This window comes from Pogoniulus pusillus, chromosome 35 (genome assembly GCF_015220805.1).
Source record: "Pogoniulus pusillus isolate bPogPus1 chromosome 35, bPogPus1.pri, whole genome shotgun sequence".
Taxonomy (NCBI): domain Eukaryota; kingdom Metazoa; phylum Chordata; class Aves; order Piciformes; family Lybiidae; genus Pogoniulus; species Pogoniulus pusillus.
Genome location: NC_087298.1, coordinates 2492145 through 2515831, shown reverse-complemented (window position 1 = coordinate 2515831; position 23687 = coordinate 2492145). Strand labels below are relative to the sequence as shown.

Here is a 23687-nt window from a genome sequence, read left to right as displayed (position 1 = left end):
AGGGTCTGGAGAACAGGGCTGGGGAGAAGCAGCTGAGGGAGCTGGGGGTGTTCAGCCTGGAGAAAAGGAGGCTGAGAGGAGACCTCATTGCTTTCTACAGCTCCCTGAAAGTAGGTTGCAGTGAGGTGGGGGTTGGGCTCTTCTCCCTACCATCAGGTGATAGATGGAGAGGAAATGGCCTGGAATTGTGCCAGGGGAGGGTTAGGTTGGACATGAGGGAAAATGTCTTTGCTGCAAGAGTGGTCAGGGATTGGCACAGGCTGCCCAGGGAGGTGCTGGAGTCCCCATTCCTGGAGGTGTTCAAGAAACCTGTGCCCATGGCAGCTGGGGCCATGGTTTAGCAGCCATGGTGGTGCTGGGCTGATGGCTGCACTTGATGATTTTAGAGGGCTTCTCCAACCCAAAAAATTCCATGATTCAGTGACAGTCTGGCTGCAGCACAGCTCTGAAAGGAGCCAGAGAACTGCTGGAGTTGCTGAGCACTGAAATAGTTATTTCCTCAGGAAGAAGAGCAACCAAGCTGCCAGCTATTGGCCCTGCTTCAGTGGATCACAGCCTCTAAGCTGTGATGTCAGCAGCCCCACTCTGCACAAGGGAAAGAATCCAGCAACATCCCAAACCATCAATGTGGCAGCAGCACAAGACTATTTCTTGTTCTCTACGATGAAATCAGTGCCAGTCACAAGATGACAAAATCAGAGTACCACAGAATGCTTTGGTAGAAGACCTTTAAGGTCATCCAGGTCATTCTCTAACTCTCCCAAGGCTGGTGCCAAACCATGTTCCTCAGCACCACACCTCTGCCTCTTTTCAACACCTGTATGGATGGGCATCCAACCACCACCCTGGGCAGCCTGTTCCAGTCTTTGAGGACACTCTCAGTGAAGCAGTTTCTTCTAATGTCCAACCTAAACCTCCCCTGGTGCAACCTGAAGACATTTCCTCTTGTCCTATCATTTCTTACTAGGCAGAAGAGACCAAACCCCAACCTCACTCCAGCCTTCTTTCACAGAATCACAGAATGTCAGGGGCTGGAAGGGACCTCCAAAGCTCATCCAGTCCAACAGCCCCTTGCCAGGGCAGGGTCATCTGTACCAGATCACACAGGAACACATCCAGGCAGGTTCTGAATATCTCCAGAGAGGGAGACTCCACAGCCCCCCTGGGCAGCCTATGCCAGGCTTCTGTCACCCTCACAGGGAAAAAAAAATCCTCCTCATGTTTAAATAAAACCTCCTATGCCTCAGCTTTCACCACTGCCCCTTGTGCTGGCTCCAGCCCCCTGGCACTCACCTGCACATCTTTATAAACATTGCTGAGGTCACCTCTCAGCTGCTCTTCTCCCAGCCCCAGCTCCCTCAGGCTCTCCTCATAACAGATGCTCCTTTCCCTTCATCATCTTTGTGACTCTGCACTGGACTCTCTAAGGCAGTTCTATATCCTTCATGAACTGGACATAATACTCCAGATGTGGCCTCAGCAGGGCAGAGTAGAGGGGCAGGAGAACCTCTCTCGACCTACTAACTACAGACCTTCTAATACACCCCAGAATGGCATTGTCCCTCCTGCCCATAAGAGCACACTGCTGGCTCATGGTCAACCTTCCATCAGCCAGGACCCCCAAATCCTTTTCCCCTTCACTGCCTTCCAACAGGTCAATCCCCAATCCATCCTGATCCCTGGAGCTGCTCTTTCCCAGGTGCCAGCCTCTCCCCTTGCCCTTGTTGAATTTCATTCCATTTCTCCCTGCCCAACCCTTCAGCCTGTCCCAGTCTGGCTGAATGGCAGCACAGCCTCCTGGTGTGGCAGCCACTGCACCCAGTTTGGTGTCATCAGCAAACCTGCTGCCAGTGCACTCTGTGCCCTCATCCAGGTCATTGATGAATATATAGAGCAGAAGTGGTCCCAGTGCTTTCAGGTAGTCTTAGAGAGCAAGAAGGTCTCTCCTCACCTCCTTTTCTTGACTGACCAAAGCACTGCTCCCCTTCATGACTCAATAGTTCACTCCCAGTGCAGCCCAAGACCTCAGAGCTGACTTTGCTGCAGAGATGGAGGAGTCAGGGCCAAGCTTTTCCATAAAGGCAAAGTTAATCCCTGCTGGCCTGTCCAGCAGGTTGCCTCTGCAGGAGATGGGGTCAGAGTACCCCTCACTGGGCAAATCCAAGTTAGGTCAAATTCTAGTTCATTGGCCAAGGTTGACAAAATTAGTCTCTTAATGAGATCTCACCACCACTTTCAGGGCTTATCAGCATGGCCCACGTGGTGGCAATGAATATGGATGCTTTAGAAAACAATCCTCAAAGCAGACTGGTGCAAGGACTTTCATTTGTCCCTTCTAGAACATTCAGCATGGAGACACCACACCGACCATGTGGGCACAGTGCCCCAGTTGTAAGTATTGCCCACTGGAGCGCGGAGAGGGGGAGGAGAGGAAACAGCAGGCTCTGTGTGTCTGCAACCCACCACCAAAACCAGCCCATGGCAGTTTGTGTTCATAGCATCACACTGTCTGCAGCACCAGTTCAGGTACTGGAGGACTTTGGATGTGCTCAGAAGAGCCTCAGGCTTCACAGGCACAGATCTGTTTTGCCCTGCATTGATCGTGAGGATCTGACCCGCTCTGATTTGTCTCTGAAGGCAAACAAGCACTTCAGGAGGGTCTTTTTTCATACAGCAAGAGCTATCCCTCTGTACCTGGTCTTCCTATCATGGGCACCAGTGGCTCTGAACCTTCAGTCTCCCAACTACTGGAGAAGGAAAGGCTTCAGGGGACCTTGAGGCAGCTACAAAAAAGCTGGGAGGGACCTTGGACAAGCATTGTGAGTGACAGGATGATGACTTTGAGCTGGAAGAGGGGAGACTGAGACTGGAGATTAGGAAGAAATTCTTTCCAGTGAGGATGGTGAGACACTGCAATAGGTTGCCCAGAAAGGTTATGTGGAGAACTCCTTCCTGGAGGTGCTGAAGACCAGAGTAGATCACAGGATGTTAGGGGTTGGAAGGGACCCAAAGAGATCATCCAGTCCAACTCCCCTGCCAGGGCAGGACCATACAATCTAGCTCAGGGCACACAGGAACACATCCAGACAGGCCTGCAAAGGCTCCACACAAGGAGACTCCACAACCTCTCTGGGCAGCCTGTGCCAGGGCTCTGGGACCCTTCCAGTCAAGAAGTTCCCCCTTGTGTTGAGCTGGAACCTCCTGTGCTGCAGCTTCCATCCATTGCTGCTTGTCCTGTCCCACGGAGCAGTGAGCAGAGCCTGTCCCCCCCTCCTGACCCCCAGCCCTCAGAGATTGGTAAACATTTATTAAATCCCCTCTCAGTCTTCTCCTCTCCAGACTAAGCAGCCCCAGGGCCCTCAGCCTCTCCTCATCAGGCAGTGCTCCAATCCCCTCTTCGTCCTCGCAGCCCTCCACTGGACTCTCTCCAGCAGATCCCTGTCCCTCTTAAACTGGGGAACCCAAAACTGAAGGCAATACTCAAGATGAGGACTCACCAGGGCAGAGTAGGATGAGGCCTTGAGCAACCTGGGCTAGGGACAGGTGTCCCTGCCCATGACAGAAGGGTTGGAACTGGGTGGTCTTTAAGGTACCTTCCAACCCAAACCACTCTACCAATCTAGGAATCTATTAACTACTTCCAGCAGGCACTGAAAGGTAGCTGAGAAAAGCAAGATGCTTGCAGTCATTGTATTTGCAATCCAGATACTTAGACCCTACTGGCATGAGACTAAAAACCACTCCAGCTAGGCAGGAGTATCAGAGAGGAAGTGCTGGAGGCATCTGGCTTGAAGTGTGACAGCCAAAAACAAAGAGGGTTTTTTTTTCTCCAAAGCTTAAGGAAATGCTTTAGTGAAGCTGACAAAGCCAAACACCCCCATGGTGGCCTAGCAAAAGGAGAAGGATGGCTAGAGAAGGCAGCACCAGCTCCAGGGAAGGCAGGCTCAAAGCCCAGCCTCGCCTCCAGCCTGTAGCACCTGGACAGGTTACAATGCCAAGAGCAATGAGGATGAATAGCACCTTTCTACCCTCTGGATCAAAATTCAGAGGTGGAGACATTCCTTCAAGTGCTGAGGGCCACAGCACCATGAGACTGCCTTGCTCTGGGATCAGGCAGCCAAGCCCCATGCTCTCAAACCTGCGCTAACACAGGGGGAGAACCCAGAGCTCAGGGACACCCAAGGGTTTTGCTGCAGCTCGATCCAAAGGCCCTGATAACACGAGACTGTGCCTGTGGCCTTCCAAAGCAGCCAAGTATCAATGCTCAGGTGCCTCCCCTGTGCCTTCTCCGCCCTCAGAGCCTTCCTCTGTTTTGCTCTGCAATGCACCTTTCACACAGCATGCACAAGACACGAGCAGTGGGTATCAAACAACCATGGAGCAGTGTGGGTTGGAATGAACCTTAAACAGCATCCAGTTCCAACTCTCTGCCATGGGCAGGGACACCTCCCACCAGCCCAGGCTGCTCAAAGCCTCATCCAGCCTGGCTTTGAACATTTTCAGGAAGGGAGCATCCAGAGCTTCCCTGGGGAGCCTGTTCCAGTGTCCCACAACCCTCACTGCAAACAATTCCTTCCTACCATCCAGCTTAAATCTCTCTCCTCTTCCAGCTCAAAGCCATTTTTGGCACACAAAGGAACTGCCATGCTCATCCTGCCAGTGGTTAGCTCTACAAATCCAGTGGCTCGTGGCTGAAAACTGCTCTGCAAACATACCACCATCAGCAGTTCCAGGGAGGTTCTCCTCCCCTCCTACTCTGCCCTAGTGAGACCTCACCTGGAACACTGCGTTCAGGTTTGGGTTCCCCAGTTCAGGAGGGACAGAAATCTACCAGACAGAGTCCAAGGGAGAGCTACGAAGATGATGAGGGGGCTGGAGCACTGCCTGATGAGGAGAGGCTGAGGGCCCTGGGGCTTTTTGGTTTGGTGAAGAAAAGACTTAGAGGGGATTTAATAAATGTCTTTCAATATCTGAGGGCTGGGGGCTGGGGAGGGGGACAGGCTCTGCTTATTTGTGCCCTGTGATAGGACAAGGAGTAACAGGTATGAACTACAGCACAGGAAGTTCCACCTCCACATGAGCAAGAACTTCTTGACTGTGAGGGTCCCAGAGCCCTGGAACAGGTTGTGAAGTCTCCTAATCTGGAGCCTTTCCAGCCCTGTCTGGATGTGTTCCTGTGTGATCTGCACTGGATTCTCTCTGGTCCTGCTCTGGCAGGGGGGTTGGACTGGACGATCCAGGGACATCCCTTCCAACCCCTGACATCCTGTGATCTCCTGCTTCCTGAGGGCTGTAAGGACCACACCTTAGCCAAGAACACCATGGAAGCAGCTTGCTGTGCTCAGGAGGTTTTTTTTTGCCAGCAACACTGCTGTACAAGACACCTGCCCAGGCTTCCCACAGAAGCATTCCTAGATGGAGGCATGGCTCATGCCCACACACACCTCTCTGGGGCTTAGGACATGCAACCCTCTACCCCAGTGTCTGAACCACTATGTCACTGGTGAGCAGCCCTACCTGGCACACCACTAATTACTGCTGAGATGTGTGGATGGTTACTAGATCAAAACCCACTTGTGTGACCACCTCTGGCAGGCAGAGCAGGACACACCACAGCACAGCTGTGCTCCTCTGCTGCCATTGTGCACCTGCCATGACAAGGGGCACCATGAACCTGTTCCCACATAGAGCCACCCTGTGCCACAGACACACTCACAAAAGGGATCTGATTGTGGGCACATCTCTGAAGAAGCTGACTCACAGATTGCATCAGGTTGGAAGGGACCCTCAAAAGTCATCTTGTCCAACACTCCTGCATTCAGCAGGGACATCTCCAGCCAAAGCAGGCTGCCCAGGGCCACACGAGTCTGACCTTGAATGTCTCCAGGGATGTGACCTCAAGCACATCCCTGAGCAACCTTTGCCAGTCTCTCCCCACCTTCACTGTGCAGAACTTCCTTCTGATGTCCAAACTAAATCTGCTCTGCTCCAGTTTCAAACCATTGCCCTTGCCCTATCCCCACAGGCCCTTCTAAACAGCCCCTCCCCAGCCTTCCTCTAGGTCCCCTTCAGATATTGAAATGTTGCTCTAAGGTCTCCCTGGAGCCTTCTCCAGGCTGCAGAGCCCCAAACCTTTCAGCTTCAGTTTATAGGACAGAGGCCCCAGCCCTCTGATATTGTCCCATCAGCAACTCAGGATCTAGTAGAAAAGAGAGAGGTTTTAACTACTCCTCCCATCCTCTGCCCAGCCCAGATGGCAGCAACACAATCCAGCATTTTCCTGTCAAGGCACACTTGCTTAATGCCAGTGTGCAGCTGGTGAGTGGAGGGGAGGAGATACATCACCAGGAGAATGGCAGCATCTGTGGCAAGAGGAGCTCCACACAGCAGCTTGGGAAAGCAGCCCCTGAAGCACAGGTTCAGAGAATTGCTTTTGCTTTGGTTGGAAAAGATCTCTAAGGTCATTGAGTCCAACCAGCAATCCAACACCACCCTGGCCACTAAACCACGTCCCCAGGTTTCTTGAACACCTCCAGGGATGGGGACTCCACTACCTCCACATGGAAGACAACAGAAAAAATGATGTGAGTACTCCTGCAGAAAACACTGAGGCCAGAAGAGAAAGAGAGGAATAGCTGCACTGTTGGGAATCCATTTGCAAAGGCAGCCAGTGTCTAACAGACACCAGACAACAGCACCCAGAGTGCAAACTGTTGAGGCACACATGGCTGAAAACCCAAAGGGCACAGAATGGTGTCCAGCAGAGGCAGGAAACCTTCTCCTGCCTTTATTTATGGATTCACAGATTGCATCAGGTTGGAAGGGATCCCCAGAGGTCATCTTGTCCAACCCTCCTGCAGGCAGCAGGGACACTTCCAACCAGAGCAGGCTGCCCAGGGCTACATAAGTCTGATCTTGAATGTCTCCAAGGATGGGCTCTCAACCATACTCCTGGGCAACCTGTTCCAGTGCCTCCCCACCCTCACTGTGCAGAGCTTCCTCCTGATGGCCAGCCTAACTCTGCAGTGCTCCAGTTTCAAACCATTCTCCCTCATCCTCTCACTCCATGCCTTCGTAAATTGTCCCTCTCCAGCTCTTCTGGAGTCCCTTGGGGTTTTGGAAGGCTGCTCCAAGGTCTCCCCAGGGCCTTCTCTTCTCCAGGCTGACCAGCCCCAGCTCTCTCAGGCTGCCTTTCACAGCAGAGGAGCCATCTCACCTTCTCCTTCCTCCTTTGCCCTCCTGGTGATGCAGCACTCAGGGATATTTGCAGTTACCAGGAACTGCATTGCTCAAACCTCAGCAGAGTTCTGAGAACGCAGTGAAAAAACCAAACTGGTTGATCTTCCTTCCATGAAACCTAAGTTCTAGTCCTCAACAGCACAGAATCCTCCCCACTCCTGTGCTCAGTGCCAGACCAAGCAGATCTGCTGGAGAATGAGGTTTAAGCAAGATTTCAGACATGCCCTGAACTCCTTAAAGTCCACAAAGGCCTGGATCCCACCCAGGCCGTGCCAGAGACTGTACCCACGTGGCTTTGTCACGCACAGGACACAAGGCAGCATTGTCCACTCATGCCACAGCACCAGGGGCTTCTCATTCAAAAATATCAGGTCCAGACACTTAATTGTTTTTGCCAATCACCCAAGACAGCAGAGTCCTGCCCAACGTTTCTCAGTGCCAGAGGCAGCCACAACCAGACCACACCTTGAATCCTGGGGTCGGTTTTGAGCCCCTCACTCCAACAAGGACACTGAGGTGCTGCATCAGGTCCAAAGAAAGGCAACAAAGATGGAGAAGGGTCTGGAGAACAAGGCTGGGAAGAAGCAGCTGAAGGAGCTGGGAGTGCTCAGCCTGGAGGAGTCTGAGGAGAGACTTCATTGCTCTCTACAGCTCCTTGAAAGGAGGTTGCAGTGAGGTGGGGGTTGGGCTCTTCTCCCTTGTATCAGGTATTAGAACAACAGGGAATGGCCTGGAATTGCACCAGGGAGGGTTCAGATTGGACATGAGGAAAAAATTCTTTCTTGCAAGAGTAGCCAGACATTGGAACAGGCTGCCCAGGGAGGTGGTGGAGTCACCATCCTTGCAGGTGTTCAAGAAGCATGGCTATGGCACTTGGGGACATGGTTTAGTGGCCATGGTGGCCTGACCTTTGAGGTGTTTTTCCAACCTAAACAGTCCTGTGATTCTGTCACTGGGAATTGCACTGGTGATGGGTGCTGCTGGAAAGCACAGCTGTGACACAGGCCACAGCAGAAGATGCTGACAAGGGTGTCCAGCTCTTTTAGTCCCCTCCCTGCTTTAGTCCACTGAAACCAGGCCTGAACCTCCAGCTGCAATTGCTGTGCTCTTGCAAAACCACATTAAAAAAACAGATGTACAACCCAAAAGCAGAAAGGTCCCTGAAGCAAAGCTCTCCTACTCAGTCTTCTGCTCAGGGAAGTCAGCAGCAGGTTGCAAAGTGGACGTACAGGTGTGTGTGGGTCTGCATGGGTTGTGTTCATTGTATCACAGAATGGGTTGAGTTGGGAGGAATCATCCAGTTCCAACCTTCCTGCCATGGGCAGGGACACCTCCCACTAGCCCAGGCTGCTCAAGGTCTCATCCAACGTGGCCTTGAACACCTCCAGAGAGTAGGCATCCACAGCCTGCCTGGGCAACCTGTGCCACAGTGTCTCACCACCCTCACTCTAAAGAGTTTCTTCCTCATTCCCTGTCCAAATCTCCCCTCTTCCAGCTTCAATCCATTCCCCCTCATCACTACAACCTCTTGTCAAAATTCCCTCCCCAGTTCTCCTGCAGCCCCTTAAGGTACTGGAAGGCTGCTCTAAGCTCACCTTGGAGACTTCTCTTCTCCCAGCCTGTCCCCACAGGGAGCTTCTCCAGTCCTCTGATCATCTTCTTGGCCTCCTCTGGACCCTCTCCAACAGCTCCATGTCCTTCTTCTACTGGGGGCACCAGAACCAGAGGCAGTGCAGCAGGTGGGGTCTCAGCAGAGCAGAGGAGCAGAATCCCCTCCCTTGACCTGCTGATCACACTGGTTTTGATGCAGCCCAGGACACAGCTGCCTTCTGGGCTGCAAGTGACATTGCCCCACATTGTGAAGCTGATGGCAAATCCCTCCCTGATTTCTCTGGGTTTGGATCAGGTCCCAAGACTCTTTTTAATGTAACACTGCACTTCAATCTCTGTAATCTTCTGCCTCGTGAAGGGTCAGTGCTGCAAACTCTCCTTGCACTTAAGTCCTATTATCTGTCTGCACTAATTCTGCAGACAGGGCATTTATGAGTCCTCTGTTTTCTGCTCATATAGCACCACATTCAGCGGCCCCAGTGAGCCATGAAGCTGCACATCTGCTAGGAGGGAAGAAAGAAAACAAACCCCAGAGGCTGACCCTACTTCAGCAGTTAGCCCCACGGTCTGTTTTTCCAACACTCTCACTTTGCACATGGCTTCAGAGGCTCTGGGAAAGAAGCAGGTTCTGTTCTGTGCTTACAAAGCACTATCTATACTTTCAAGGCAATAAAAAAAATAGCTTAATTAATAATACATCAGCAGGAGGAAATGTTAATGAGCAGCCAGCAGGGAAAACGCCTGCTGGCCAATCTCCTTGCTTGGCCTGCAGGCAGCAGCAGCAGCAGCAGCATTTACCACCCCGGCACAGAGCAGACTCCTCAGGGAATGTGCAGGGGATTGAGGACTGTGTCACCATCTAACACCTCTCTTTAAAAGCAGACACTTGCAACAGGACCAGCCCTCGGCAGCTCCAAACCAGCTTCCACTCGTGGACTTTCTGTTGTTTGAAGCATTTAGAGTGCCCGCGGGCAGGCAGTGCATGAACACAGAGCCAGAGGGGCCCCCTGCCCTGGGCTCCATGGCCACGGCTGCACAACGCCCAGCTCTAGGGCAGCCTCAAGCTGCTGCTGCATCACAAGCCCCTCGAGGGGAACCACAGCAAACCTCCCAGCTCCTGGCAGCGCACTGAGAACCCACAGAACAATCACAGTGTCTCTGCTGGAAAGGGACCTCCGAGATCATCCAGGTCAAACTCTGACCCAGCACTGCAAGCTCAGCACCAAACCATGTCCCTAAGCACTCTGCTTAAACCCCCCCAGGGATGGTGACTGCACCACTGCCCTGGGCAGAGCACCCCAATGTTGGAGAACCCTTTCAATGAAGAAGTATTTCCTGCTATTCAGCTCGCACCTGCCCTGGCCCAGCTTGCATCCAGCTCCTCTGCTCCTGTCACCTGCCACCAGCGACAAGAGGCTGCCCCCTCCTCACTCCAGCCTCCTCTCGGGGGGCTGCAGAGAGCAATGAGGCCTGCCCTCAGCCTGCTCTTCTGCAGCCTGAACCACCCCAGCTCCCTCAGCTCCTCCTGGCAGGACGAGCTGCAGACCCCTCAGAGCCTCCTGGCCCTAAACATCCGAGCGGCTTCCCTGGGGGCCGGGGCTGGCGCTGCCGCGGCTCGCTGCACGGCGCAGCAGACGACAGGAATCCCCTCCTCGCCCGGCTGCTGCTCCTCCCCGCCGCAGGAAGCCGTTCCGGGCAGCAGCCCCGGGGCCGGCAGCCGCCAGGGCAGCGCCGCCGCTGGAGCACTCCGCAGCGTGCCCGCCCCGGGCGCCGCCGCACGGGAGGGGGTTCCTGCGGCCGCCGGGGGCTCGGCGGAGCTCGTCGGAAGCGAGGCGGCGAACAAAGGGGCGGCGAAGAAAGGAAACCGGGCTGCCAAACCTCCCCGGCAGCAGCCGAGCCTCAGCCCTGACAAATCACCCTCACTCCCCATCACCTCCTGACCTTCTCCTCCACGGCCCAGCTGCCTCCGGGGTCACGCCAGGAGCTGGATTTAAGCCCTGACGCTGGCTGGGGGTGAGGAGGATCTTTGTGTCATCTGTCATTGACGAAGGCAGCCCAGAGCCACAACCCCAGGCCAAACAGCAAGCCACAGCAATACAGCCTGAGCCTCGTAACGCCAGCGAGCAGCAGCCTTTGCATCTGCAGCAGCAGCCAAGGGAGATTTCAGCCTGCTGTCAGACAGCGGCAGAAGATAAACGATGCCCATAAAAGAACTTCCAAGAGGATCGTCTGGAGGTGCGGATTTGAGAAGGCATCAAACCAATCACTTTTCATAATAGAGTTAAATGACTGAGACTGATGTGCTGTGGAGGCGGAGCTGGGAGGAAAAAGGTGCTAAGCTCTTAGAAACCCAACGGCGCAGCTTTAGCAGCAGCACAAAGGGAGCCTCCAGCAGGGAAGGAGAACAAAAATCACCAAGGCATCCCCAAAAAGCGGGAGCTAGGCAGGGAGTGCAGGGGGTGTGACAGGCACCTAGGCTAAAGCTGAAAACAAAACATGAGGCATCAGCTTGCGCTGAGTGGAAAACAAACTGTAAGTAGAATCGTGGAAAGGTTTGGAAGTGACCTTTAACATCCCACCCAGTCCGACCCCCCTGCAGTCAGCAGGGACATCTGCAACTAGAGCACGTTGGGCAGAGCCTCAACCAACCTGAGCTGCAGTGGTTGCAGGGATGGGGCAGCTAACACCCCTCTGGGCAACCTAAGCCCACTGGTGCCAAACACTTCTTCCTTCTCTCTAGTCTGAATTTCCCTCTTCTAGTTCACACCATCACCCCTTGTCCCGTCACAACAAGCCCTGCTCAAAAGCCTGGCTCCAGCTTTAAGTATTGGAAGGCCACCAGAAGGGAGACCCCTGGAGCCTTCTCTTCTCCAGGCTGAACACCCCCAACTCTCCCAGCCCTTCCAGCCCTGCCAGCGGTGCTGTGGCCTCCTCTAGCCCTGCTCCAACAGCTCCCTGTCTCTGTACCCAGCGCTGCAGGTGAGGTCTCAGCAGAGCTGAGCAGAGGCAGAATCCCCTCCCTGCCCCTGCTGCCCATAATAACCAGGGCAGAATGATCCTCCCCTGCTGCTCCTTTCCAAGGCTGTGAGCTGCAGGCTGTGCCTAGCGCTCCCCACTGTAAATTCTCTGAAGTCAAAGCAGACAAATCTTCAGCAAATGTGCTCAGCAGCAGTTTGTTTGCTCACTGGTGGCATCTCCCTGGTCCGGGGGGATGCTGATTAAAAGCCAGCACGGCTCTTCACCTCCCCTCTGCACATGCTCTGAAAGCTACAGATCTGGCACTACAGCAAGAGCAAATACTCCTCCTCCAAAGGCCATCTTTAAAGGGACATTCACTGCTTCTCCTCAAAGTGTGACCAAAAAAGGAAGGATTAAATATTCCAGGTGTCATCTCCAGGTCCAGGAGGACACATCTTTGCATATTTAGCAGGCATTAAAGCACTGATTTGAATCGAGGTACCCAAGCAGCACTAAAAAAAGACCCTTCCCAATGCAAGCAAGAAAAGGATTTGTCTGGAACTCACAGATCCTTAACATCTAAATCACTCGAGTTGACAGAAGCTATTACAAACAAGTTTGCAATTAAAACCACCTCATGTCTTGGTTACCAGTTCAGCAGTGGTGCTTTCTGCAAGGCCTTCTGGGTGTTGATTTAATCTATCAAATATTAATCATGCTCCTCGATTAATAAAATATTTAGACTCACGCTTTATGTTCTCACAATCTGGAGGTTTGTGTTCAAACTTGCAGGCCAAGAGGATGCTACATGGAATCAGCCTCCCTGTGAATGCTTTCATCTGCCCAACACATATACTCTCCTCTTTACACTGATCAAACACATTTGACAAGGTGTAAATTTGCTACCTAGCCCCTAGTCATAAGAAATGCATCAAAAAAAAAAAAGAAGAGTTAATTTCTCAGGTCCCAGAAGTGCAAGAAACTTAAAGACTCATCTCCTGTTTAGCACAGGTCCTGATGCCCTCCCAACTGGAGGTGCTGCCTCTGCAGCCCCCAAATCTGTTTGTTTTGTGAATTGACATTTTATTTGGTCTCAGATACTAGAAATACTTTACAGTGGTGGTGCTCTTGATACTCCTGCATAAGGAGGCATGGAAACATATTTTGGAAGAAAGAATAAGTATATTCAGAGTTTTCTTGAGAGGCCTGGAGCAGAGCCCTGTGAGGAGAGGCTGAGGGAGCTGGGGGGGTGCAGCCTGCAGCAGAGGAGGCTCAGGGCAGAGCTCATTGCTGTCTGCAGCTCCCTGAAGGGAGGCTGTAGCCAGGTGGGGTTGGGCTCTGTTGCCAGGCAAGCAGCAACAGAAGAAGTGGACACAGTCTCAAGCTGTGCCAGGGCAGGTCTAGGCTGGATGTTGTTAGGAAGTTGTTGTCAGAGAGAGTGATTGGCATTGGAATGGGCTGCCCAGGGAGGTGATGGAGTGGCTGTGGCTGCAGGTGTTGCAGCCAAGCCTGGCTGGGGCACTTAGTGCCATGGTCTGGTTGGTTGTCTAGGGCTGGGTGCTAGGTTGGACTGGCTGAGCTTGGAGCTCTCTTCCAACCTGGCTAATTCTGGGATTCTGTGAAATCCTCCCCTCCAACTGGTGCCAGCACAGGCGTGGCTGGTGATTCCCACACCATCCAGAGCAGATATAATATAAAATCAGACAATTATTTGGGTTGGAAAAGTCCTCTAAGATCATCAAGTCCAACCATCAGCCACCACCATGGTCATCAAACCATGTTCCCAGGTGCCATGGCCACAGGTTTCTTCAACAGCTCCAGTGATGGTGACTCCACCACCTCCCTGGGCAGCCTGTCCCAATGCCTGACTCCTCTTGCAGCAAAGAAAGTGCACTATTAAGCCACATCCCCAACTGCCATGTCCATGCATGCCAGTTCATGTGCAGCTTTGCACCCACCAGCACCCCCAAGTCCTTCTCCACAGGGGGCTGCTTGCTAGCCCTTCAATCAAGAGAGGATAAATTAAGCTACAAAGATACCACAGAATTGTCAAGGTTGGAAGATACCCCAAGGATCATCCAGCTCCAAATCCCATGCCATGGACAGGGACACCTCACACTAGGTCAGGTTGCTCAGAGCCACGTCCAGCCTGGCCCTGAAAACACCCAGGGATGAGGCTTCCACCACCTCCCTGGGCGACCTGTGCCAGTGTCTCACCACCCTCATGGTGAAGAACTTCTTCCTATCATCCAGTCAGAATCTCCCCACCTCCAGCTTTGCTCCATTTGCCCCAGTCCTATCACTACCTGACACCCCAAAAAGTCCCTCCCCAGCTTTCCTGTAGGCTCCCTTCAGATACTGGAAGGCCACAATAAGGTCTCTTTGGAGCCTTCTCTTCTCCAGACTGAAGAGCTCCAACTCTCTCAGTCTGTGTCCATAGGAGAGGTTCTCCATCCCTGTGGCCCCTCTCTGGATGTGTTCCAGCACCTCTACATCTTACCTGTCAGAAGGGCTCCAGAACTGTACAAGGTACTCCAGGTGGGCTCTCACATGTATGGCTTTGCTACCCAGCTGCTCCCACCTGAGCTGAGCTAATGCAGCACTGATACCTTTAGCCAGCCTGGGGGCAGGACAGAGCTCTGAAGTCAAAGGCCTTTAGACATCTGCAGACACTAGTCACAGAGGCACCTCCTGATACTGTGACAGGAGCACTTTCAATTCTCAAATCAACAGCTGTCATTTTGGAGCTCATTAATCCTTTCTAGGTATTCTACCATGTGCATGTTGAAGTTCCCACTTCTGGAAACATCAATATGATACTTAAGAGAACCTGCCCAGAGCTTGCAATGCTCTGGGTCAGCAGTAGGAAAACTCCTCAGTTACCACTGAAGCTAGATAAAACGGTTTGGGTAATTTGCTTTCTGGCTTTGAGCCTTTGGGAGAAGTTATCTAGGAAGAGTTCCTCTGAAACTGCAAGGACTAGAAATGTGTGACTGGAGAGGAAAGAGGCAGCTGAGACTCTCAGGAACTAGGAGCTTGTGCTTAATACAGAAAAGGAGAGGGAAAAAATATGGATTTCCCTGCACTCAGGGAATGCTTCAGCAGGTCATGGGCAATAATCCTGAGGAGACCAGAGACCTCCTCTGCTACTTATGGTGCTAAAAGACATCTGTGCACATCTACACTGAAGTGAATGCCAAGTCTGAAGCAGCACTCTGAAGCACACCCAGGTCCTCAGCACAACCAAGGCAGTTAACCAAGAGCATATTTCAGTTTGGACACCTACGCTGCAGTTATCTCTCCAGAGAGGTGCCCATGCTCTCATGCTGTGCTCTCTACAGATGCCTCGAGCCACCAGGTTCATCCTGGCTGCCCTCTGTCCTCAGAAGCAACAAGCACCACGTTCCTCTTCTTAGCAACAAGACAAGCACAAGCAGGCACATTTTTGGTGCAGCACCACAAGCCTCCTGTGCTCAGCTCAGATCCTTTGCCCCAGATCAGACCATGGGGCTGTTCTGCAGTCTTTAGGTCCTCAGCTGTTGGCTTTGGATGCTGTAGCTACAGCAAGCTCATCATCACCTCCTGGGTCATGTTCTGGCCTAGCTGGCCCGAGAAGCTATCAGCACTTTGAACACTTTTGTCTCTATTTGCATGATTTTACATTTCCCTGCAAGGCAGGGCCTCAGTCACCCAGCTTTGTTCTGAGTTTCTCCATGCCACTTTGCTTACCTTGCTCCACATTTACCTCCTCCCCAGCTGCACCACCTGCAAACCTCCTCCCTGCCCCATGTGCTGTCTCTGCAGGATGCTTCAGTTGTATGCAAACAGAAATGGACCTGAATTTTCTGCTCTACCAGTCCATCCCACTCACCCTCTCCTAGCCTGGCACTGCTCACTGCTCTGAGAGCTCTCCCTTGAACAGATACAACATGGAGAAGGGCAGATTTAATATTCAACAGCCCTGAGCTGCTCCCTTGGCCTCACAAGCTCAGCCCTAATCTGTGTAGGCTCACCTTGCTCAGCAGCTGCCTGCAGCCTGTGTCAGGTAGTGGGTTGGAACTGGAACACCAAACTGTCCCAGTGGGAATGTGAGCAAAAGGAGATGGCACAGAGGCAAGAGAATGGTGGGGATCAGGCTGGGCACTAAGGGAACAGGAATCCTCTTGGAAGAACATTTTCTGCTTGCCACAAGGATGAACCAAGGGCTGGAGCACCTCTGCTAGGAGGACAGGCTGAGGGAGCTGGGGGTGTTCAGCCTGGAGAAGACTCCCAGGAGACCTTAGCACTGCCTTCCAATACCTGAAAGGATCCTACAGGAAGGCTGAAAAGGGACTTTTCATAAGGGTGTCTAGAAACAGGAGAAGGGAGAATGAGTTTAAGTTGAGAAAGAGTAGACTTAGACTGGATCTCAGGAAGAAGCTCTTCAGTACAAGGGTGATTTGACCTTGGAACAGGCTGCTCATTGTGGATGCCTCCTCCATGGAGGTGTTCAAGGCCAGGTTGGATGAGGCTTTGAATAGCCTGGTCTTGTGGGAGGTATCTCTGCCATAGCAGGGAGGTTGGTGTAGATCATCTCTGAGGTCTCTTCTTCCTAGGCCATTCTGTTATTCTGATTCCTTGACACTCTACCCGTGCTAGAAGTGTTTAATTAGAAGCAGGAAAGCCCCATTTCTATTTCAGGCACAGCAGCAGCAGCAGCACCAAGCCATGCTGTCTGTACACTTTATTTAGGGTTTATAGACATTCCAGGAGCCTGGCAGCCAAGCTAAGCCAGTGGGGCCACAGCAGACTCTTCCACTCCCTGCCAGGTTTACTTCACCACTTCAGCCAGTCACCAGCCATCACCAAGGGACTGTGCCTGCCCACACACTGATTCATAGAATGGGCTGGAAGAGACCTTGGTCATCCAGTTCCAATCCCCCTTCCATGGTAAGGGACACCTTCCACTAGATCAGGTTGTTCCATGCCTTGTCCAGCCTGACCTGGAACACCTCCACATGGACTCACACCACTTCTCCCTGATTCACCTGAGAGACAGACAGCAAAGTGAGCCTTTCAGTGGCAACCTTCAGCTTCCACCACAGTCAGGGAAGGGGAATCTCCAGGAGCACTCAAACAGGCTCCCTGAACCACTCAGTCTTGCACAAAACATAATCCCCTACCACCTCCTCCTCTTCTGGGACCCAGTGACCCAAATCACAGGCACCACCAGCTCTGCTGTGTTCCAAGCTAGGGAAAAGTAAGAGGAGGAAGCCCTGCTGCCATCTTCTCAGTCTTGCTTCTGAAGTAGAGAGGCCACACAGGCAGCACTGCCCCAGCCTCAGGAGGGACAGGACAGATCACGAAATGCCAGGCAGGCTGATAAAGAGCAAGGCCCCAGCTGCTCAGTGGCAGCATGACAGTATCAGTCCCTAATCATGTCACTATCAGCTGCTCTCATGCACCTTTGGCAGTGGTCCCTCGGGGCCAAGCACATCGCTCTTTGGCAGCAGCTGCTGATGCCCTCCTCAGCTGGCACAGCTGGCTGCAAGCAGAGTGCCTGGCCAGCTCAATCTGCCAGCACAGCTCGAACCAGCTCCCTTCACGGAAGAGCTGTTTGTTTGTTTTCCTTCTTCTTGTTAGGGCATTTGCTGGTAATTGCATCTCCTCCAGGACTTCTGCTGACACAGCTACGGGGACAGCAATTTCTTTGCGTTCGTGGCCAGATAACTAAGTCGGCAAAACTTCTGAAATGCAGACCAAGCCTCTGCTTGGAAAGCAGAAAATAAGAGCTGCCTTGGTCTGAAATCAGCTCTGAACTGATGCAGCTCTGCTCACAGCAAGGACTTTTAATTAGCATGACAATTTCAGGAAGGCAAAAAGAACAATCACCCTCCTCAGCCAGGGTAATTCTATCAGAAGAGCTTGTCTGAAAGCATAACCCAAGCCTCTGACTCTGCCTTGGCTGACAAAACCTTCTCCAGATGCTTTCTTCAGTCCCGTTGAGCCAGGTTAGCTTAACACAACTGGAAGGCATTCCTAAGGCTTTCTTAAAACTTCAGGAGTCATATTTGCCCATTCAGTTGCCATTTGAAGTTCTGTTATTATTAAAGTTTCTCTGCTTGGAAGGATGAGCTCCCAGAGGGCCTGAGCTAGCCCACAGCTTGCTCAGCACACAAGAATTCATCTCTGGAAAGTGGACAGAATCACAGAATGGTTTGGGATGGAAAAGATCTTTAAGATCATCAAGTCCAACCATTCTCTAAGTCTACCAAGGCTGGGGTTAAACCATGTCCCTCAGCACCACCTCTCTGCCTCTTTAACCAACCCCAGGCAGAGGGATTCATCCACCTCCCTAGAAAGGAGTTCCAGAGTTTGAGAACCTTTTCAGTGAAGAAGTTTCCTCTGATGTCCAATCTAAATGGAGAGTTGATAGCCTCCATGTGACAAAAGTTCTCCCATGAACAGGGCAGTGTGGCATTTTAATGTGCTAAAAGAGTAACCCTTGTCAGAAAGGTCCTAATGGATGCAGTTACAGAATCACAGATCTGAGAATGGTTTGAGTTGGAAGGGACCTCCAAAGTTCACCCAGTCCAACCCCTCTGCAGTCAGCAGGGACATCCTCCACTAGATCAGGTTGCTTGGAGCCTTGTAGAGCCTGGCCTTGAATATCTCCAGGGATGGGTCCTCAACTACCTCCCTGGGCAACCTGTTCCAGTGTTGCATCACTCTCAGGCTCCAAACTCTCCTTTCTAGGCCTTTAGTATCAGAGAGGAAAAAAATTCTTCTTTCTTCATACAAAGACACAGCTAAAATGTTGCAAACCACACTAACCCTGGTACCCCAGAAGACATTTAACACAACTGGGAACAGACCCGTTTTGCCTGTGTTCACAATCTCATGTCAATGCAGTATTAATTATTCACACACATAACTGGTTTCAGTTGGAAACGACCTCTAAGTTCACCCAGGCTGTCAGGCTACAGCGTTAACACCTCGCTGTCTGCACCAAGGCAAACAGCTGTCCTGCAGCTATCAAAACACACAGGCTTCAGACAGCTCACAAAGGAGAGATGATGATGATGATGATGAGGCTAAAAATGCACCAGGTTCTCCTGATGCAGCTTACTGACACAGACTCCTTCCCACAGCCCTGGGAAAGCCAAAGCAAACCCTCTCCTCACGTGTGATACCAGCTGGCAGGAGAAAATGAGAGAGGAGGGAGGGCAGGGCGGGCCTGAAAGGAGCGCTGGAATTCACATCACCTGCAAAACAGAGAGCGGGAAAGTGGAGAAGCCATCTATGGGCTCACAGCTCAAAGGCACTGCTCATTAGGTCCTGCCTTTTCCTATGATCGCTCCTGCACTCAGTGGCCTATTACAGCAACCTCCTTTCAGGCAGGGCCCCGTGACAAGGCAGCGCTTTGACAGGAGCGAGCCTTGCCCCTTCATCCAGTGGGGAGCTCATTGAACGGGCGGAGGGGCTGCCTGCAGAGCTCCGGCACCAGCCTGCTGGGGGGATGAGAGCAAGGATCAAAGCCAGGGCAAAGCCTCAGCACCGCCAGCCTGATCTGAGAAACTTCTCAGCCTGCTGAGTCCTGGCCTTCAAACCTGGGGAGCTGCTGGGTGCTGAAGCGCAGGGAGCCCCGGGCTGGGCAGAGGGAGTCCCGGGCTGGGCAGAGGGAGCCCCGGGCTGGGCAGAGGGAGCCCCGGGCTGGGCAGAGGGAGCCGTGCGGAGCGGAGTCTGTCCCCTCTGCGGCTCGGACGCCACCTCCACGCTTTAGAGATCAAAGCTGCATCTCCAGGGGGGAAAAAAATAAAAGATGTAACAGATCAGAACAGAAAGGAGGCAGAAAAATGATGACAAACGCAGTGTGAGTTGGTTCAAAGCTGCACACACATCTCCCTGCCTGCCTGGCACGCTGGCACCAGCCTTCCCGAGGGTAGCAGCGGCCCGATGCAAAGCAGCTTGGCTTCGAGCCTCCTCTTTCAAACTCACACCAAACAACTAGTTTAGCAAACACAGACAAAACACGACATCAGCTCGTTCTCTTCACTGAAGTGATGCAAACAGGAGCAAACAGGGTGCAAACAGCATCAAATTCAGTGGATCTGCAGGATCACAGAATTGGCTGAGCAAGACGAACTCAATCCCTGCAACTTTAATCTTCAGGGCTGCATTCCTAGTAGGTGGAAAATACATCAAAGCCCCAAAGTGCCTGGATACAAGACACCTGCTAGAGAAAACCACCAGCAAAAGCAGGCTCCTTTGCAGCAGTGTGGTCACTGCAGCACAGCTACTTACCTGGCAGCTCAACCATTTCCCACAACATAGGGATTACTTGGGGCAGCCTCCGAACAAGGCAGCCAGAAGAGAGCAACCACCTGAGTTTACAGCTCAGAACTCCTCAGGACTTGGTGTTCAGAGATTCTCCCTCACTCATCAACACTAAGATTGGGCAAAAAGTTATTCTGTACTGGCTGTTTTGTCTAGAGTTCTGCAGAGGCGGTGAGGACACTCCCTGGAGACAGACAGACAAGACAGCACTCTTCCAGCTGGCCTACTCCCACCCAGCTCTGCTCGGAGCAAACATCTCCTCCCAGCAACACACCTCTGCTCCTCTTTCCACCAAGTGAAATAATCCCTCGTTTCTATTCCATCGACTCCTTGTTCTTCCCCCAACAACACTAAGGAAACAAAAAGCATCTCCTCCAGCTCCTGAATTCCAGCCTGATGGATACCAACTTTCTGCCCTCAAAAGCAGATCTGGCCACAGCTTTAACGGAGTTTATGGGGGAGGGGACAAACTGAAGTCCAAATGAGTCACCATTCCCGCTCCATAATCACAGCCACATCTGTGGATATTAAGGCTGATTCTAAGAGAACTGTTTCCTGCTGCTCTGCAGACAGCAGACCAGCCAGGACTCCTGGCAGATGCTTCCCAAAACAAAAGTTGTGCAGTGTTGAGACTAACCTGTGCATTAAGAGGTGATGAGTTACAAGCCAACTCCTGCCCTGGTTACAGCTGTTCTCCTGGAAGCAATCTCACCCAGGGAACCAAAGGCAAAACAGGACCATGGAGTCACTGAAGCACCTGAGGGCTGCTTCCTCTATCACAAGATTCTCTTCAGAAGCACAAAGGAATCACAGAACCATACAGAACCACAGAACTTTAGAGTTGGAAAGGACCTCAACTCCCTGCCAGAGCCATCACCCAGGGCAGGTCACACAGGAACACATCCAGGTGGGTTTTGAAAGTCTCCAGAGAAGGAGACTCCACACCTCTCTGGGCAGCCTGCTCCAGGGCTCCAGCACCCTCATAGTGTAGAAGTTTTTCCTTATGTTCATGTGGAACCTTCTCCACTCCAGCTTGCCTCCGCTGCCTCTTGTCCTGTCCTTGCCCATCCCTGAGCAGAGCCTGGCTGCATCCTCCTGCCACTCACCCTTCACATCTTTATAAATCAGAATGAGGCCACCCCTCAGGTTGGGCTCCAAGCTAAAAACACTCAGCTCCCTCAGCAGGAAGATGTTCCACTGCCTTCAGCAGCTTTGTGGTGCCATGCCGGACGCTGTCGAGCAATTCCCTGGGGTCCTTCCTGAACTGAGTGGCCCTGAACTGGACACAATATTCCAAATTCAGCCTCACCAGGGCAGAGTAGAGGGGGACAGGCAGAAGGATCAGTCCTTGAGAGACAGTTGTGACGGAGGGGAAAGTGTAAGGAAAGCCTTGGACAAAAATGCCACCAAAGATGAGGTTTTAATAAACTCAAGCTTTCCTTACAGTGCTTCACCAAGAACTGCTCTTGTCACCTGCGAGGGCATGCCACGAACTCCAACGGGGCAGAAGTTCCCTGCAACAAACCCTCTGAACACAGGACTTCAGAGGGGAGGCTGGGACAGGCTACAGCACAGCATGACACAGCTGGACCGCAAGGTGCAACCCAGCTGCTGGGCGACGCCGATCAGCATCTGCTCAGTTACAGAAGAGCTACTCACCTCCACCTCGGTCACTGTGCTTATCAGTGTTCACCTGTGTTATCTCCTTGCTTTGTGCAAGCCAAGGCTCAGTAGTCGGCACACTGCGATCTGGAGCTTACTTAAGGGCAGACAGACTTGTGGAGAGTTTATGTCCTCTAACACAACTAGGGGAGAAGTTTCACGCAGGCATTAAGCACCACCACACGAGCAGGAAGGCTTTCAGCTCGGTGTGTCACTCGCCCAGTGGGATAGGGCAGCTGAGCTGTGTGGTAGTCTTCAGGGACGTTCACAGATCTGGCTAATTACAGCTAATTGTCATTACATGGCAAATTTCGTTTTCTTTGGGGACTTCGCATGTGATTCCGGTGTCTCCCTTGTGCTCAGTGCACTTCAAACCTCCAAGCGAAGCACGGGAATAAAGGCTCCGTGGGGCTGGCGCCTGGGCAGCCCAGGCTCACCGAGGAGCTGCTGCACCTCCTGCACATCACAGCCTTCTCCTCTCGCCTTCCGACAGCCTCAGCTCTCCGAGAGCCACTTTTCCTTCCCGAGGAGCACGGGCAAGCTCGGGGCCTACGCCAGCAGGCAGCACAGGAGAGGCTCCTAAGCGAACTCGGCGGGTTTCCGAGGCAAAGCTCAGTTCTCCTCGCCAAAGGCACTCCTACAGCGCTCCCAGGCGCGGGCCCGCTCCTTCTCCTAGGAAGCCGAACGTCCAGCCGCCCCGGGAGCTGCCGGACGGCGCGACCCGGTCCCGCAGAGCCGCCGGGCTCTCGGCTCGGACACCGAGAGCTGCGCCCCTGCCCTCCGCCGGGGCCAGGCCGCCGCCAGCTCCTCCCGCTCCCGGAGCCAGGCCGCCCCCCAGCTCCTCCCGCTCCCGCAGCCAGGCCGCCCCCGGCTCCTCCCGCTCCCGCAGCCAGGCCGCCAGGGGCGGGCCAGAGCCGGCCCGGGGCCGCCCTGCCGCTGCCGCGCGGGCCCGGGACTCGGCACGTCTCGCGCCTGCCCCCGCGCGGGCGCGTGCCGCCGCCCGGGACCCTGCATGGCTCATAGCGGCGGCCTGGCTGCCTCCGCCGCGTCCCGCCCGGCCCCGGACTCTGCATGGCGCCGCCTCAACGCCGCCCAGCGCCGCGCCGCAGGGGAGGGCCCCGGAACATGGATGGCGGCCACGGCGCTCCCCCGCCTCCGCCACACGCACTCGCTCCCATTGGGGGGGGAACCCCGGAACCTGTATGGCCCATACCACTGACTCACCGTGCAGGGGTGTTACTTATACAGAGTCCCGGGCCCCCCCCTACACACAATGGCAGCGGCTCCCACATTCTTCCCCTCAGAGGAGTTGGACTGAACCATGGGGCGGCGGGGGCACGGACCCCCTCCCGACCTCCGACAGAACCCGCCTGGCCCTGGGCGATACCACTGTACGCTCCCCCATCTTCCTTCCCTCCCGCCCGGGCAGATGGACGCCGCCGCTCACTCACCTCGGCATCCACTGTGGCCATGGCCAGAGCCCCGGAGCGTGGCCCCGCCCCCTCGGCGGCTCCTCGCGCCTTGGCCCCGCCCCGTTCCCCTCATTCTTCTCAATGGAGACGCTCCGGCGCGCGGTGCGCATGCGCGCGGCAGCATGGCGGCCTGCACGGGGCTCTCTCCGCGTCATGGCGCCGCCCAGCAGGAGGCTGCCGTACGGCCGGGGCAGTGGCTGAGCGGGAGGCTGCCGTACGGCCGGGGCAGTGGCTGAGCGGGAGGCTGCCGTACGGCCGGGGCAGTAGTGAGCCGGGGCCGGGGCCGGGCTGAGCCCTTCGCACGGACTCACCTGCTCCCCTACAAGGCAGGCTCGGGGCTCCTGAGACGCCGGCTCTGGCCCGTCGCACCGTGGGTTTTACCCCACCGTTCCCGGCAGCAGCTTGGCACTGTTCAGGTGCTGTGCGAGG

General features: G+C 53.7%; 1 protein-coding gene across 1 annotated transcript in view; it reads right to left on the bottom strand.

Moving 5' to 3' along the window:
• EHMT1 (euchromatic histone lysine methyltransferase 1) overlaps positions 1 to 23288 on the bottom strand; it is a 153313-nt gene extending 130025 nt beyond the window's left edge. The window contains exon 1 of the mRNA XM_064171526.1: positions 23238 to 23288. Within this exon, the coding sequence (XP_064027596.1) occupies positions 23238 to 23258 (21 nt within the window). The 5' untranslated portion in view covers positions 23259 to 23288. The remainder of the gene's footprint in view (positions 1 to 23237) is intronic.
• Positions 23289 to 23687: the final 399 nt, after the last annotated feature.